Source organism: Lachnellula hyalina, assembly GCF_007821495.1.
Source record: "Lachnellula hyalina strain CBS 185.66 chromosome Unknown contig00018, whole genome shotgun sequence".
Taxonomy (NCBI): domain Eukaryota; kingdom Fungi; phylum Ascomycota; class Leotiomycetes; order Helotiales; family Lachnaceae; genus Lachnellula; species Lachnellula hyalina.
This window is the reverse complement of record NW_022157132.1, coordinates 170,223-186,548: the sequence shown is the minus strand read 5'-3', so window position 1 is coordinate 186,548 and position 16,326 is coordinate 170,223. Positions and strand designations below refer to the sequence as shown.

Here is a 16,326-nt window from a genome sequence, read left to right as displayed (position 1 = left end):
TGATCGAAAATCATGGGGTAGGCTGCTTTTGGATTAACGTTGCCTTCAGGGGTACAAAGCATCATGACTTCATTTCGATTTATGGATTCTGAATTTCTAATAGTGTTCTTAGAGGGGAAGGTGAATAGAACCGTGCATCATGGGAAGTTTTTAAATAAAATTAGCAAAGTTGAAACAAATGGTATCGATATTATTCCCAACGCCACGCTATCAAAGTGTCAAGAAAATTCGGAACTTCATCAGACGATATAAAGAAAAGCCCAATGAAACCTAGACGTCCTTCCTCTCCTCGTCTTCGCTATCATCTTCATCTTCCGCTCTGGCTTCTTCGCTCTTCCTCCTCCGCATTTGACCCCGTTCTCGCATTGCCCCCCTAATCTTCATGCTGACCTCATCAAAACCTCCTTTCGCATCCAGTGTGCTAAAACTTTTCAGGGGAAAGCCTGCGGAACCCACTGCTCCACCACTGCTACTGCTCCGACTTCTGCTCCTTGATGGTGGACGGGTTGCAAAAAGCGCAATGTTCCCAATATTTTTAAAGGACTCGTTCCGAGGTAGGTGGCTTTTCATGCTTGGAGCGCCTCCAATCGAGGCATCTGTATAACTTCTGCGGATTTGGGGGGAATTTTCTGCTTCAGAAATACCAGAATGGCTGCTGTCTCGACGATGGAAGCCACTCCCAGTAGGCGATGTAGGGCTTAGTTCCCCATCGGCGCGGAGCGGATCTGTTACGATTCTCGCAGCGTCGAAGTCAGGGAACATTTCCGGACCTAGTGTATTGATCAAATCAGTGACTTCGGTGCTAAGTTGAGCCCGGCGCTGCCGAAGCTTGTGGAAGGTGTTGCTGGAAGTCGGGTTGAGTGCCAGTACAAGAGGACGTAGAGATTTGACTATATCCATGCCAACCTCACCGAAACGCAAAGCAGCATATGTGATTGCGGGGAAGAATATGTATCCGAAGACGAAGACTGCCCACAAAGGAACCCATTCAGGCATGTAACCTTGCACCCTGTTGCGATACGTCCAAGACGCCAGTAAGAAAGTGTAAAGGTTGTACAAGATAGGGGCGAATGCGAGTGCTACCAAAAGTTTCCAAGTGGCCATAACATCCCGACCTTGAAGCTTGACAGTAGATGCAGCAAGCGCTTCTCGTGACTTTTTTATGCTGATTATCTTGGAGGCCACGAAGACAGGCGCGAAGAGCACAAGACCAGGAAGTACGCCGATTGAAAGGACGGAAAGTTTTCCCAGTCGGTAGAAGAGCAGGAAGATGACTTTTGGTATCGAATATTTGGCGTACTCTACTTGGTGATCTCGCAAGTTCATGTAATGCAGTTGTTTGTTGTAATTATTCACCGACTTTTTCAGTGAGATAATTCTAGGGTCGTCTTTGTAGTGCGTATACCCTTTAACGAGTCTCCTGTTCAGCTCCACGACCATTGGCAGTGGGAGCTTCTTCCCTGTAGGGTTATACAGCCTTCGAGCAGCTTGGATGAGCATTAGGGTATCATAGTCGGGGCTTGTGACCGTAACAGCAACCAGAGCTTGGTAGACAGTGTCCAACAGCTGGCTGACGGCTTCTCTCCGCTCCCCACTTTTGTAAAGCTCGACCAGCTCTTTTGGAACGTCGACAGGGTTTCCAAACTCGATGACAGCACGAGACCGAAACTTGTGTGCATGGAAGTAATTCATACCACAGGGGACGATCTTCAATCCACTGTTAGGATTTGCTGCCAATGCTCCCAGGGCCATAATAGCAACACCAGCTTTGAGAGGCAACAGTTCTGTTCGATCATGACTACCTCCTTCCGGGAATATTCCTACCGCCCCATCTGCGCTCAAACGGTCAAACACGGCATCGTAGACCTGTGTCTGATCCACTTTGGGGGCAGTCTTGTACCTCGAGCCTTCAAACCCTTCTATTGGGCCTTTGATACTCTGGTCTGTAAATTTGCCATTGTCATCCACATCATCCCTTCCAGTAAGTTGTCTCATGGCTGCTGCGCCTTTGAAGGGCTTCTTCAACCTCAACTCCTCAGCACTTATGACTTCCGCGATTTCCGTATTAGCGGCAGTTCCCTTGATACTAGGCAGGACCAATAATCCACCAATTTGGACCTCCTTCCCATCGAATTTTGTCCCGATACCACGAACGAGAAGAGGATCGCCAAGAGGATCCGGGAGGTAGACTGTTCCAGAGCCAGGTTTCACCATGTCAAGAGCCCGCCCAACGGGCACAGCACCAACTTTCCGTGCAAACCAGCCGATCAACCATCTGTTCATCGATTTTGCTGCAATAAGAAAGGCAGCCCTGCGGTGGCATTCGTTGCGAAGTGTACGCATGAGAATAAGAGGATCGACAAACTACATATCAGAGTATCAGCAAACTACATAGTGCGGATCTGAAGGTAAGTACTTACCTGATTGGCATGCGGGGCTGCGACAAAGATCACAGGCCCCCGCCTGGGAACTTTCCATGACCCTCGAGGGTGTACTTCTCGGAAGAAAAGGTCAACGAGTATAGAAAAAGTCCAGAGGAATACATCGTACACCCAGTTTGTCATGGGAGACCGTTCCTTGTGTGGGAGCTTATGAGGTATGTGCTCGTGGATTTCCGAATCTTTGGCCATATTGATAAGTGGTAAGACGGTCAGAGATCGAGGGTCGCAGATTCAAACAAAACGTCTGATGCACGGTAGTAGTTTTTCGCCGGCCAAGCGGGTGGTGGCAGGGTGGGTGGGTGAGTGAGTGTTCTAGGCTTCACCTGCAGGCCGTTACTCAACGAATTCTAAGGAGCAGGATCGGGCGCGGTTTGTTTTCGAGATATGAGGGATTGGAATTCGAGATCGTGGTTGGAAGAAAGACTTCATGTTAATTGAAAAGGCGGCCGGCTTGTTGAATCTCCAATAACAAGTACTCTGCTGTTCTTTTTTTTTCAAGATGTCGACATCAATTTGTTCTGTGGCTGTGGTGATGGGATGGAGTGATTGTGGCACTAGCGTGACATCTCTAGCCGCGGTTAAGCGCTAATCAGTCCAGTCCCGTAGCTGTATCCTTCCACATCACATCTTGTACTTGTCTTGTACCTTCCTAACTTCTTGGGCTTGCACAGACATCTTTCCGTTCCGCTATCATGGAAGAACCTACGCAAAAAGGCTCACAGGGCCACCAAAGTATATACCATCAGCCCGCCAAGATCAAGTAATCCCCATACTAGCTGGGGACAGACAGAATATGCCATTGCAAAGTTTGGGAAAATTACCCCTAGACCTACTAGATGCAATACGTCAGGTCCTAGATAATCTACAACTAGGTACCACTTTGATTGGGACACATGGAAACACCAAGTTGCCTTTGTGTGATATTTCACATCTAGGTCACTGGGCTGGGCTTAGCGTCTGCATAAAAGCCCTCATGAAAAGAGATTTACTATCCTTATATACTTATTTCAATGCATACCTTGTATGTACTGTTATATTGAGCGTAGAGCATCTTATCTACCCTTAATAACGAAAAATCTTTATCACATTTCCTCTTGTAACCCTTACCGGCAACGAATAGAGGGTCTTGTATGTACTGTTAGTTTCTTTCAGGTGAGTAGGCAAATCAACTACCAAAATCCGTTTCCTTGGGAGGCAATCCAGCTTGTCTTATCGTACGTCAGCTACTTGACTCAGAATCAAGGTTCTGGTCGCTATCTTCATAATGGCGCTTGTTCTTGTAGGCCATCTGCCACTCTTTCAGATCCAAGCACCCTGCTGACCGGCCGATAGCACGGCGTCCAAGATATTACCATTGACCCCAATGGAGATCTGTCACTGAGATTCTATAAAACCACAGGTACTGGAGGATTTCAATTCTGTGCTGCAACCCGCAATCGGGTTATCAATGGGAGGATCTTGGCAACTATGCTTATCTCGCGACTGGCGATGGCGATGGCGAAGAACTCCAGTTTCTACAGAAAGAAGCTCACTGCTGGCTCTCAAATCGCAACTCAAATGGTTCTCGACATCAACGATCCTAACTTTCCCTATGCCGAGCTTTGATTCCGCGCTTTCCACGACGTCCCCTTCCCATCTCACTCTTACGGCGTTACAATCGAGGAAGTTTGTGCGACAATCCATTACGGCCAATATCTCCAAGGTCGTGCGGCAACACCTAGTGATATGAAGAAGCTGAAGCCATGGTTCAAAACTCTAATGGAGAACAAAGCTATTTCCAAGTTGGAGCTGGATCAGAAGCGGATGCTCATATACCCATACTAAGTCTTTGACCATACCATTGCATTTGCAAGAATCACCAGGGCATTAGCGTACGAGGTAACGAATCAGATTTCCGCGCTTAATCCGAGTTCTCACCATGAGCTTCACCTTGATGGCAATGTTATTGCACGAGTAAACAGATGTCCAGCTTTCGAATATTTCTAGTTCAAATATCGTTAGCTCCTCTAGTAAAAGTCTTCCAGCTCGAGCGACTGAGAATCAAAAAGGGGGAGTTATACGTGATAACTGCGGCTATTTTTAAACTTTCAGATCAAATTGTCAGATGTATCCGAGGTTTGGTTTATAACAGTCCAGGGTTCTATATAGTCACATTATCTCTAAATTTCATTTTTTCAAATTGGACGTCTCGGCAATCTACACCGTTTTCTGACTTTGCATAGGAAATAGTGGATGCAAGTCAGAATATAGTGTTTTTGGACCAATGAAGACCTCTGGAACTCGGTGCCTATTCTCCACAATTTTTCGGCCTACATCTAACCACCTTTGAACGGTTTTCGAAACCGGGAGGACGCCTAGTGATCAGTGATTACTGGCCGTGACATGGATCTTGCACAAACAATTGATACCTTCGTATCGATAATGCGAATCAGTACGTTCCATGTGCAAAGCTTTTTTAATAGTGAAATTAAAGGTTCAGATATGCGGGTTGATAATTACCTTGATTCCGCTCATGTAGTAATAAGTACCTAGGTAGGTAGGTAGGTATACACACTTGTACACATTCACCCCTTCCCCTTATGGTGATTCATTCCAGGCCGCCAGGTCATGAATCCCAAGGAACCTCAACTACGAATTTCCTTCGGCACCTTAGGATAGCCCTCGAACCCAAAGTCTTACCTTACAACATCAACCAAGATGAACGCTATTACCATCCTCGTTTCTGCGCTCTGCTTGGCGCTCCTGCAATTTTCTGTCCGAGCAGATTCTGCGCATGCATTCTGGTTTCTGCCAAGTGCCCCGATTACTAGAGTATGTCGATTTCACCTTTCTGGGCGGGGAAGTACTCATCTTTGCAGTTCCAATCCACAATGGTGGTCCCATCAACACCTGGTGGGGGTCTCCATGCAGTTTGGCCAGGCCTCGAAAACGAGTCTGAGGGCTTTGTGTTCCAGAGCGTCTTGAGTGACTCAAACGGTGCTGGGAGCTGGACGTTCTTCGTCGAGTACTGCTGCAAGTAAGAAGATGAATTCTGGATCTGGCTACGGCTTTTGTGCTAAGATTGTTCCTAGTCCGAATTATGTGTACACACCTATCAAAGGTAATGAAGCACATCCAGTATCATCTGTTTCTTTCTAATTGGGTGTATAGTCTACCCTGGCGACTCTATAACAAGCACATTCTCCCTAGACAATGGTTTATGGACTGATGCCTGGTCTCTTGCCCCCGGTGCCATTGGCTCAGCAAACGGACAGATACCGCAGACCGGCTCATCGTCGAACTCATTTTGTAAGCCCCTTGACAAACCTTAGCAGAGACGATTGCTAACAGACATCGAACCGAAAAGCCAACGAAGGTGCCTTGACCAGAGTAAGCTATGTACAACTCCCAAGGTGACAGACAACTGATAGTCAGCAGGGTCTCCTGGCAATTGAACTGAAGAACGAAGGAACGTGGGATTTTGGCCCGGTTCTATGGACCGATATCTCTGTAACGGCTTCGACGACTTCACCATGGTGTGCTTCAGGGTAAGCATTCAAGTCACCATCCCGAGCTCGAACTGACTTTTTGCAGCTACGGTACAACTGCGTTGAATTACCAAATCAGCGGTGGCGTCCAATCGAGCTCAGACTCTTCAACGACATGCACATACCAGAGTCTACAATTCATCGGCCCGTCATAAGCGATTACTCGGCTCCATCGTATACTGGTAGCTGTAGATGAATATCGCGCTAGTCGTAAGATGCGGGTTAAGGTGGGGTCTTTGGGGGAGTGTCGATGTGCTTGCTGGAGATAATTAATTGGGGGACATGAACGCGTTGAGACAGATGGTGAGGATTATGGGGCGGGTACCGGATGAGATTAGGAAGTTGAAAGAGATTAGGAGTATCGATACGTATTTTGATATTTCGCCGCCGCCGGCTAGCTAAGGAATCTCTTTGAACTATTTCAGGAGTGCGAAGTGATGTTGGCATTGAGACATGTGGGTGGGGGTTTGGTTTGATGGGATGTGGGGTCTGGGTCTGAGGGGCAATGCGAGGATTCGGTATGAGGGGGTCAGACTTCGAGAACTAAGCTTCCGGGGGAAGTGTATGTATAGTCGGGAGGATGTGAGGGGGTTGATTGGATGGTTGGAATTGCGTTGTTGGGGCTTGGGGGGAGGAGGGGGAGGAGGCGTTTGACAGTGCGTAAAGACTCTCGCGGATAGTGAATATTGGTGTTACTGTGCTACTTGATACCATGTAAGATCAGCGTTAATAAAGGAAGCGAAGATATTTTATATAATCAGACGCATATACTCTCTGGTGCTCTAGAATCGTAGTCGTATTATGATTTTCGGGCTATTTTTAGAAAAACAATAGGGTGAATCTTGAATTATCTGCATACAGCACGTTTTGCCTGCAGCCACCTTATGGACAATAGAAACCACACCTGCGTCCATCAACTCAACAAACAATATCTTCAAGCATGTTTTTCACGTCAAATTTGTACTAACACAATATTAGATAGTGAGAGGTTTATATTGGCATATGACTCCCAAAGATACTGCTCCGCAGTTCAAACCTTTTGCAAGTGTTGTAGATGCTCGTCAGTCTCTGATCTGGAACCGGTACTACACAATAACAACCGGCAGGCTCTTGGGACAATGGAACCGCGACAGCCGTCAGTATCCCAGCGCCAGACTAAAGAAGTGGGACGAAGTAAGGCGCGTCTTCGAGGAATCCGTCAACCTCGCAGCTGCGATTGTCGAAATTGGTGACTCCGTCTCGGACCGAACAGCAGTCTTCTCTACCGATATGGGGATTACCGGGGCGCTATCTAAAGTGGTGTCCCGCTGTTGACATCCTGTACTTCGTAGAAAAGCGATTGTAGCACTAAGTCACTGATTACGGCAGGAGGGGGTCCAGAACAGCGTTTTCAAAGCGAAGGCTACCCAGCGGATGATGCTGGCTAAGGAACAAGGCTGTGGAGAAATCTAAGAAGAGGTGTATGTGCCGGCAGGGGCCAGATTATCTCATGTCAACCTGGTTTTTGACCCGATTGCAAAAAGGTCAATTTTATCGTATAGCCGGTCGGGGAGCAGGTTTGACTTAACGAAGAAAATATTCAAGGGGATCGTAGAATGGTAATTAGCAGACAGATCATGCTACAGATCCTCATACATACACGAAACTTTGTTGTCCGGAGTCAGGAGCGCTATGAAGTATTGGAAATCAATAGGTTACAGTATGTAAAGCAATATTGGAGGGCATTTGCTACTTTGCATCTAGTCTTGTTGAAGACCGAGAGAGTCAGCTGATTTGACTTTGGGGCCTTACCTTTTGCATTGATCTTTTTGGCACACCAATAATTACTCGAAGCTGTAGAGGTTTTGATAGCCAGCCTTGATGTAATAGTCGGTCCTTTATTCTTTACAAGCGAAAGAATGACCGACTATTAGTGGATTGTGAATTTCATGTGCAAGCTCTTAAATAACTTCCTTTAGTCTACGTGAGATTGAGGTATTATAATATCTCATGTCCGAGAGTCGTACTAATGGTGTTAGAGATTTGCTTTTTCTTCCGCCTACTCCGTACTATACTTGAAAAGCAACGCTGCTGCATTCTCGCTTCACTTTCAACCCCTCTGCTCTCCTCGCTTCGCTTCGACCAACTTGTGAATCGACTGTCAAGATTCAACAACTCACCTTTCCACCAACACTCTTGAATAGCTCACAACGCTTCGAGATACAGCTGAAGAGTTTGCTCATAACCAATACAATCAACCGCCATCAAGAATTTCTCTCTCCTAGCAGCTTGGCTCGTTCTCTGTCTTGCTACGTTCACAACCTCCTCGAAGCAAGAGCGTCGAGATTCACCGTCAAGCAAACACACCTCACTACCCTGGGCCTTGATCCTTGCAACAGAAGACGTCACACAAGCCACAATTCTCAGACCTCACTGCCTCGAGGGCTAACAAGCTAACAAGCCCTCAAGGCCACAAGCTCTCTTAGCGTGCTTCCTCGCTACTCATCTTCTTTCCTCCTTTCTAGATCCATCAACTCGTCAACAACAAGTCCACAGGCCATATTCCCCCACCTCGCATTCCCAAGGATCTTAGCCCTCTAGTTCTTCGACTGGCTGTCCACATTTCCACGCTTCTTTCCCCACATCTCGCTTTCAGCACATATACATATAAGTTGTAAGTATTCACTCTTCATGAAAGTATCAACTTCCAGCTTCAGCTCAGTTACCTTGACTCTGGACTTTCTGTACCCTTACATTCCAGCTTTCAAGTTCGATCTATCAATTTTGTCAACTTCGGCTTTTGCAGCTGAAGAGTTTCAATATTCACTCTTTGCAATTCACCTTTACTCCACCTCGCTTCACAGCCTTGCTAATTGCCTCACTTTTTTTCAGGACAACATCCTCCACCTTACAAGTACGTATAACTTAACAGCAATTGCCACTTCTCTAATCAATACAGTGGCTAGAAGCAAATCCCAAAAGGCCAGGGATCGATCGTTACATGAAGTTATGGCTTCCGCAAATGTTCCGACTTCCCCTCCAGCTACACCAGTACGTACGCCACTGCCAGCCAAGAGAAAATCACCAGGAAGGCCAAAAAAAGTAAAGAAGAAGGCAAGACCAGACTTCCAGCGTTCGACTCCAAACGCCATGAAGGTGCTTGCAGAACCAGATTCAGACGATGAAACCGTTCTTGGAGATCCTCACAACCCAACTCCTCCGCCGAAGCCTAGCTTGGAAGAGATCTTAGAGACTGCTGAGAACCTCTCATCAATGCTTTCGGCCTTCGGAGATGCCGATGACCTTGTAGAAAACTTCAAGGAGCATGGTTCATCCAACTCAGAGCTCATCAAAAATCTTCAACTTCACTGTTCCACGATTGGAAAGATTCTCGAGCCACAAACCGCAATTATGCGTAGACCCCAGGCGTTACCAACTATATCCCGCACACAGTTGCCTGATAACGCCCATTTATATGGAAACCCCTATGTTTTCAGGGCGCCTTCAAATTACATTATGATTCTCCGCGTTGAGGAGGTATTTCGGGGTAACACGAGATATAACCGGAAGAAGGTAGTTGCATGGGTGCAACGAAAAGGGGGTTGGCCTCTTGCGTATGCCCTGCCCGGGTGGTCAATTTGTGCAGATTCGCACCCAAAGTTGTTGGATAGTGGAATATGGACGGAATTGGTGAAGCACTTTGGCAAGTATCATGGTCATGATTTCCAGCGTTGGGTATTTGACACCGCCTTGGGCCAAGAGGCTGGCCATACTCTCGCATCTCATGTGGAGCCAAAGCTCATGTTGGTAAGATCATTTCCAAAACCCAAGCACTTGATTCTTTGCCATTCTGACTCAATGGAATAGTATTTTGCGGTCGTGATGTGTGCTAAGAGGTCTATTAGTCGGTTTGAGACTATCGACTGGACAAGTCGAAAAGTATTAGAGAAGTTAATAGGCGAACTCTGGAGGCTCAAGGATTGGTTTCCAAACTTGGAGGCCGAGCTCTATCTGACCGAGTCACCATGTGTGCAGTGTCACAAATTTCGGCGGCTTATTGAAAGTTATACCGGAATAAAATTTCATCTCAAGGGTCCTGAAAATCTCGGTGTTCTTCAAGAGAACCGCAATAAAACAGGCCAGAAGGGGTATCGCCTATACGCAGAATACACTGATGACGAGGCAGACGATGACGAGGAAGAAGAAGCCGGTCCAGAAAAGCAGATAATTTCTCGCGGGTTCCCTCGAGTCGTTATCCCACGGTCCCCACCAACTCCAACAACTCCACCAGCATCAAAGGCGGAGGAAGTTGTGTCTGAAGTTACCCGTGAATCCATCACGGAAAAGTTTAGGTACTCAAAGAGCAAGGAGCGACTTGTCCTTTCCAGCTCCTCGTCTGTTATAACAAAGATGAAGAAGCGACCAGCGGAGTCACTTAACTTGGATTCGGATGCAGATGAATACCACCCCGTCGCGCCACCGACTCGCAAATCTCGTCTCGACTTCACACCCCCCCACAGAAAAAGCACTCGATCGAATGGCTCGGGCCCGAGGAGACCGACGATTTCGGCAACAATAATCTTGACAAAATTCGCAAGGAGCGCAGAGAGCAGAGAAAGAGAGAGCGTGAGGCGGGCATCTATCCATCGCCACCTTCCGGCAAAAAAGCCCGACGGAGTTGAAGTTTTCTTTGTAGGACAGCTTGCGGAAAGGGGCATGGCAAAGGTTCGGTGATTCGGAACTTTGGGGATAACATCAAGCTGCGGTGCTGGCACGGTTGCTTGTGTTTCATCTCGAGGAGGATATGGCAGGACTCTGGGTACTCGGACGGGTGCAAATGGCTTCGGAAATCTATTTCTTTCTTTCGTTGGTACTAGGTGGATATTCTTTTCGGTGGGGAATTAAAAAAAAGGGAGTTTCAGCAAGAGATGTTACGGATAAGGAACTGTCTCAGCTAAGGCGTAGGAAAGGACCAGGATGAAAATTGAGTCAGCTATGGAGGTATTAGGGATTGGGTTGGGTTTCTCTACCTGGCAGGGTATATAAAATGAACTTTCTTTGAGTCAAAGTCTGAAATGGTCAAGGGGATTAGTCTAGCTTCTTATGTAGAAGAGTTGGGGATAGACTTTATGATATATATGAACCAAAGAAGTCCGCAAATGAAAGAGTGGTTTAATTCTAGGGACATACAACTTCTTTCTTTCCCAAAGATCTCCGTGAAATCTCTCTAGGCAGAAATGCTTCGCAGGATCGTTGACTTGGGCCTGTTCTTGGCTTCTCATCAAGTTCCTAGTCTCTAGACTAAGCAATTGCAGGAGATCTTCGTTAACCTTCACCATTACTTGACGTAAGCTTCCTGCTTTGTATAGTGGTATTTACACATTACTCTTATCCCGGTCTCTTCCCAGTCAGCACAGTATACACCTTGTAAGGCAGTGACAGAAGCATTCCTTTCATCTCTTCTCACATATCCCCATCAACCATCTCATTGAACACCAACACCCTCCCTAAACCCCAATGGTATCAACGCAGCAGCCACACTCCCAACCCCCCGTTCCATAGCAAGCAGATTAAACTGCGCAGCCGCATTTCTCGTATCCTGTATGTCAACCCTAATCCCTAGGCTCTGAATATACTGTCTCGTTTTCGGGCTAATAGGCCTCATATCCTTCCCCAGTCCCAAGATCAATAAATCTACAACCAGAACACGTCAGTCAACTTGTGCTGTTTAGAACATATATTTATAGGAAGACCCAAACACAAACATACCAGGCTTAGGCCAAACCAACCCCAAAACCCCCCAAGCCGCCTCCCCCACCTCAAACTGCCCTTTCGCATTGACCAACCTCTTCTCCTTTCCCCCCTCCCCCGCAACACCCCCCTCAGCCTCCCAAGGACACCACCCAAACGCCTCGCCATTAACAAGCAGCACGCCCTTGCCACCCACCACCTTCACGCCGCTGTTCAGATGGAAGCCATCCCACGCGCACGCATCGATGCTTGTGCTAGGCACGGGCGTATTGCCGAGGACGTCGAGCGACGAGAAGTCCGTTTGCGTGTCTTCGGTGGAGGCTGGGCCGCGGTCGTGTGTGCGCGGTTTGGGGGATGCTTGTGGGGAGATGGGGGGAGGTGAGAATTTGCGGGATGTGGGTATAGTTGCGAGTAGGTGTTTGGGTTTGGGGGTCGAGAATCGGGCGACACAGCGGGAGCGCGATTGTGGGGTGGAGAAGAGGAAGTGCGAGAGGTCGTGGATTGTTGGGCGTGTGAGGGCTGGTCGTATAGGAGGCATTATTATGGGTGTTCGAGCGAGTAACTGGACGTCGTAAAAATAGAGGTGGGTGGTTGGGGAAGAGCAATTGCTGAGAAGCTTGAGCTCTCGTGAGTTGAAGCTCAAAAGCTTTGTGAACGTCACGACATTTCCACTCTGCCGCAACACGTGATGAGAATTCAGAAAAGGGGCAAGAATTCCATTTTTAAAGCAGTCTAAGTCTAAATACAATATGTCTCCCATTCTACGTCTTGCATAATCTGGTCTTGTCTTAAAACAAATCCGTCATAGCGCCGTGAGAAGCATCTCCAACCAGTCTCTGGTATTTCGCGAGAACACCTCTATTGACCGCGCTCTTGGGTGGCTTCCAAGCCTTCAGTCGTTCTGCAATCTCCTCATCACTGATGTCCATACTCAAAGTATTTGTTTCGGCCGAAATAGTTATGACATCGCCATCTTGGACGACGGCAATAGGCCCACCCACTGCTGAAGGTTAGCGCCAAGGGCTTGAAGAAAGGGGTAGCGAAGAAATATATTCACCAGCAGCTTCCGGAACAACATGTCCGACAATAAACCCGTGACTTGCCCCAGAGTATCTCCCATCGGTCACAAGAGCTACGTTCGTGAGACCAGCACCCATAATTGCAGCGCTCGACTTTAATTGCTCGGGCATGCCGGCCCGCCCTTAGGTCCCTCATATCTGACAATTAAGACGAGGTTCTCCCCGTGTGGTATTTGTCCCTTGTTGAGCGCCGCATCTAATGCGAACTCTTTGTCGAAAACCCTAGCTTTGCCGGTAAAGACAAGTCCTTCCTTGCCGGTAATCTTTGCGACTGCACCACCAGGACTAAGATTTCCTCGCAAGATCTGGAGATGGCCTGTCTGCTTGATTGGGTTTGAAAGGGGCCGGATAATAACCTGATCCTGAGGTAAAGAAGGAAATGGCTCCAGATTTTCCGCGAGCGTCTTTCCAGTGACGGTAGGTATGGAGCCATTCAAAAGTCCAGCTGCAACTAAAAGCTTCAGCACTGATGGTGTTCCGCCAATGTTGTATAAATCCTCCATGAAGAACTTGCCAGATGGAGCCAGATCTGCAATAAATGGAACTTTGTTTGAAACACGCTGAATGTCATCTAATGTGAGTGGTACTTCTGCTGTGCCGGCCATGGCTAGGAAGTGCAGGACTCCGTTCGTTGAGCCTCCCAAAGCCATCGTAACGACCAGCGCATTTTCGAACGATTCTGTTGTCATCAAGTCTCGCGGTCTAATATTCTTCTCCATGCATATTTTGATGGCATCTGCAGCTTTTTCGCATTCGCGCGCCTTTGCCGGAGATACAGCTGGATTTGAAGATGAGCCCGGGAGACACAAACCCATAGCCTCGATTGCAGTTGACATTGTGTTAGCTGTGTACATTCCCCCGCACTACAGATATTAGTTAGAATTATCAATAGAGTAAAAGGGTGGATAATCATTGAGGATAAGAACTTTCATACCGCACCAACGCCAGGACAAGCATGCTGTTCCAGGTCCTCCATGACATCGCTCGGGGTTCGCCCTGGTTCGCCAGCTCCTGCAGCTGCATGGAGTCTGTTGTAGTTGAATGCTCCTGCTGCTTCATAGCAAGTTGAAATGTTAATATGTTTATCCAAAAGCTTAGAAAAGCCTTTCTTGATTGTGCCTCCATAAATCATTAGGAATGGCCGGTTATGCTATAGAACGGAGCAGTTAGAACTAGTCCTTCAAATTTTCAGGAGCCGTAGGGGTCTCTTTTCAGGAACTCATGATTGAGTATATTGCCACAGTCCCTACCTAGATCCAAACAAATAAATAAGTATTCCAATTACTTACTCTAGCAGCTGCCATAATCACACCAGGCATATTCTTATCACATCCAGGAATTGAGATGTTGGCATCGTGATGCTGAGCACATGTCACAGTCTCTATCGAGTCTGCAATAATCTCGCGGGTCTGGAGTGAGAATCTCATGCCTCATCGGGTCAGTTATAGCAGAGTAAAGATTGAGTGAGGCTGACCTTCTCCCCCCATGGTAACTAGAAGAAGTCAGCGCTGATTACTGGTGTATGGCCTGTTCACTAGAACATGTCTCCCATGACCAGAAATTGCCTATCTTTCAAAGAGGGGATGTTATCTCGGAGAGGTACTAACTTCCGTCTGATACACCAATTGTATTGAACTGCCAGCCTAGCATGCCCTGTTTCTGCACCGCATCCTTGACAATTTTTCCAAGGTCATGTACTGTTTCTCGTTAGATAGGTAATACCGTTATAGTAGGCGTATTAAAATGTCCGGTTTTGTAGAACGTACAGTGGGTACTGGTAACACATATCAACGACCGTGTCACCTCCTTATCTCTGGATTGTGACTTACTTGCATGGATTTCCTTCCCACCAGACTGTAGATATCCTACACACATTTAGTATCGCAATGGAACAGGTTGTAGCGTGGTAAGTCCTCACCCTACATGTGGGGCTGTCTTCATCATCTCTCGATTTGGGACGCCGGCGGCATAGAGCATAGCCTTTCGAGTAAGAACCTGATCCATATGCTGAGACTGTATCATACCTGGGCTCCAGGGAAATCATGACCTGAGCAATTATCATATTAGTGGCAGCTTCTTTCAAAAGACAAACAGACATCTCATACCCCTAGTAATCGTGGTAGACCATCTATTCAGCGCTTGCTTCCCGTCTGCGGCCGTGGTTCCGGCCTCAAGGCATGGGAAATCAAGATATCTCGGCTTGTCTGGGATATCCTCATAGTTTGAAGGCTCCATAGTGACTGTAGGTCTGTTCGACTGCAGACGTGAAACTGAGAAGAGTGGGAATGAAGAGGCAGGAGGGTTGCGGACAGAAGGAAGTGTTTCCAAAATCTAGGACAACTGGACGCTGGACTGAGATAATAAAGCAAAGGAAAGGACGATGGAGATTGAAAACTCGGAATGGAACAGAAGGAAAAGTGATTCCGGTACGCCACAGCTGAAGAGATAATGTATGATCTCTATTCAGTGTGGTTATCCCCGCTGCCCCACTAAGGTCTGTCGTAGCCACTACTAAAGGTACCGGTAGAGGCCGATTAACTAGCTTCAAGAGCCAGGCCATCTGTTTTCGTGTGCAGAGATATTGCTGCAGGTTTTGCTAGAGAATGAGCAAAACTTATGGATAGATGCTGTGCTATCTCTCCGTGATCGGCAGATGTGCATTGCCTTGCAGGAGAGAAACAACAAGTTGCTCGAGCTTGAACTTAAGCTTGCAGCTCGCATGTCTTAGATTGGCCAAGATGTTCATGGTCATGTTCCCGTCCGTTGTCCACGTCTCCGAGTGAGAATTTTAGCTATGGTGCTGGTACCGGTACCAGTACCAATATTACTGAGGTCGCACTCGTACTATACTCGTATCAGGTCAGCTACAGTACTTGCACTACTTTGCATTGGCTGGGAAGAACAAGAGGCTTGGAAGAGATGCGATGCCCACTCCACCCCACCCCGCACCACTCGTGACTTTCCGCGCTTGGCAAAAGCCTCCCGCATCAGCTTTCAACAGCCCAGAGAAAGAGCTTTTGATACTTTCTTTCTCTCTCAAATCCCCCTTCACATCCAAAAGGAAAGGACAGACCAGTATGATATTCGATTGAATTCCCCCGGCCATAAGTTGAGTCATTTCCATCGTTCCTTCTCCTTATTTTGTGCTGTTAAAATCTCCTGGGGAAACGAGCATTGCGCTTTTACCGTCACCAGTAACAGACGCACGTTTTGCTCGCCGGCCAGTCTTGCGTTTCATCATACCAAAAGCTTTCTAAGCCCAAACCCCATACACCACCGCCCAACACCATACGAAAGCTCCACGGGAGCCACATGTAATCTTTCCCCAAGAAGCTATTGATTTGTAATCCAAAGTTAGACCAGCAGCAACTGTATTCAGGTTTGTATCTGGTATCAAGCTTTAACCTACCAGACCAGGCCATTGGCGTCGAGCAGTTCCTCCCAGCAGGCCGTCTGCGAAGACGCCATTGGTTGCGACTGCGAGACGTCTTGTAAACCTCGATAATTGTTTATCTTGGAGAGAGACATATTTTCTCCTTTGTGAATACC

The 16,326-nt window shown here is 47.4% G+C and overlaps 5 protein-coding genes across 5 annotated transcripts; 1 reads left to right on the top strand and 4 right to left on the bottom strand.

Moving 5' to 3' along the window:
- Positions 1 to 270: 270 nt before the first annotated feature.
- LHYA1_G001863 (putative acyltransferase) lies at positions 271 to 2,630 on the bottom strand (the record flags this gene model as incomplete). The annotated part of the gene is made up of 2 exons (XM_031146842.1): positions 271 to 2,364; positions 2,421 to 2,630. 2 exons carry the CDS (start codon positions 2,628 to 2,630, stop codon positions 271 to 273), a joined length of 2,304 nt encoding a protein of 767 aa, XP_031008215.1.
- A 2,508-nt stretch (positions 2,631 to 5,138) lies between these two features.
- Positions 5,139 to 6,123, top strand: LHYA1_G001862 (uncharacterized protein; the record flags this gene model as incomplete). The annotated part of the gene is made up of 7 exons (XM_031146841.1): positions 5,139 to 5,252; positions 5,300 to 5,457; positions 5,513 to 5,541; positions 5,592 to 5,729; positions 5,788 to 5,810; positions 5,859 to 5,968; positions 6,015 to 6,123. The coding sequence occupies 7 exons, from the start codon at positions 5,139 to 5,141 to the stop codon at positions 6,121 to 6,123; spliced, it is 681 nt and encodes a 226-aa protein (XP_031008216.1).
- Positions 6,124 to 11,432: 5,309 nt separating this feature from the next.
- ndufaf3 (NADH dehydrogenase [ubiquinone] alpha subcomplex assembly factor) lies at positions 11,433 to 12,236 on the bottom strand (the record flags this gene model as incomplete). The annotated part of the gene is made up of 2 exons (XM_031146840.1): positions 11,433 to 11,641; positions 11,717 to 12,236. The coding sequence occupies 2 exons, from the start codon at positions 12,234 to 12,236 to the stop codon at positions 11,433 to 11,435; spliced, it is 729 nt and encodes a 242-aa protein (XP_031008232.1).
- Positions 12,237 to 12,486: 250 nt separating this feature from the next.
- Positions 12,487 to 12,855, bottom strand: ilvD (Dihydroxy-acid dehydratase; the record flags this gene model as incomplete). The annotated part of the gene is made up of 2 exons (XM_031146839.1): positions 12,487 to 12,698; positions 12,756 to 12,855. 2 exons carry the CDS (start codon positions 12,853 to 12,855, stop codon positions 12,487 to 12,489), a joined length of 312 nt encoding a protein of 103 aa, XP_031008233.1.
- Positions 12,856 to 12,872: 17 nt separating this feature from the next.
- Positions 12,873 to 15,012, bottom strand: LHYA1_G001859 (putative dihydroxy-acid dehydratase, mitochondrial; the record flags this gene model as incomplete). The annotated part of the gene is given in 8 exon segments (XM_031146838.1): positions 12,873 to 13,640; positions 13,712 to 13,927; positions 14,067 to 14,206; positions 14,385 to 14,474; positions 14,607 to 14,631; positions 14,701 to 14,790; positions 14,802 to 14,824; positions 14,883 to 15,012. 8 exon segments carry the CDS (start codon positions 15,010 to 15,012, stop codon positions 12,873 to 12,875), a joined length of 1,482 nt encoding a protein of 493 aa, XP_031008183.1.
- Positions 15,013 to 16,326: the final 1,314 nt, after the last annotated feature.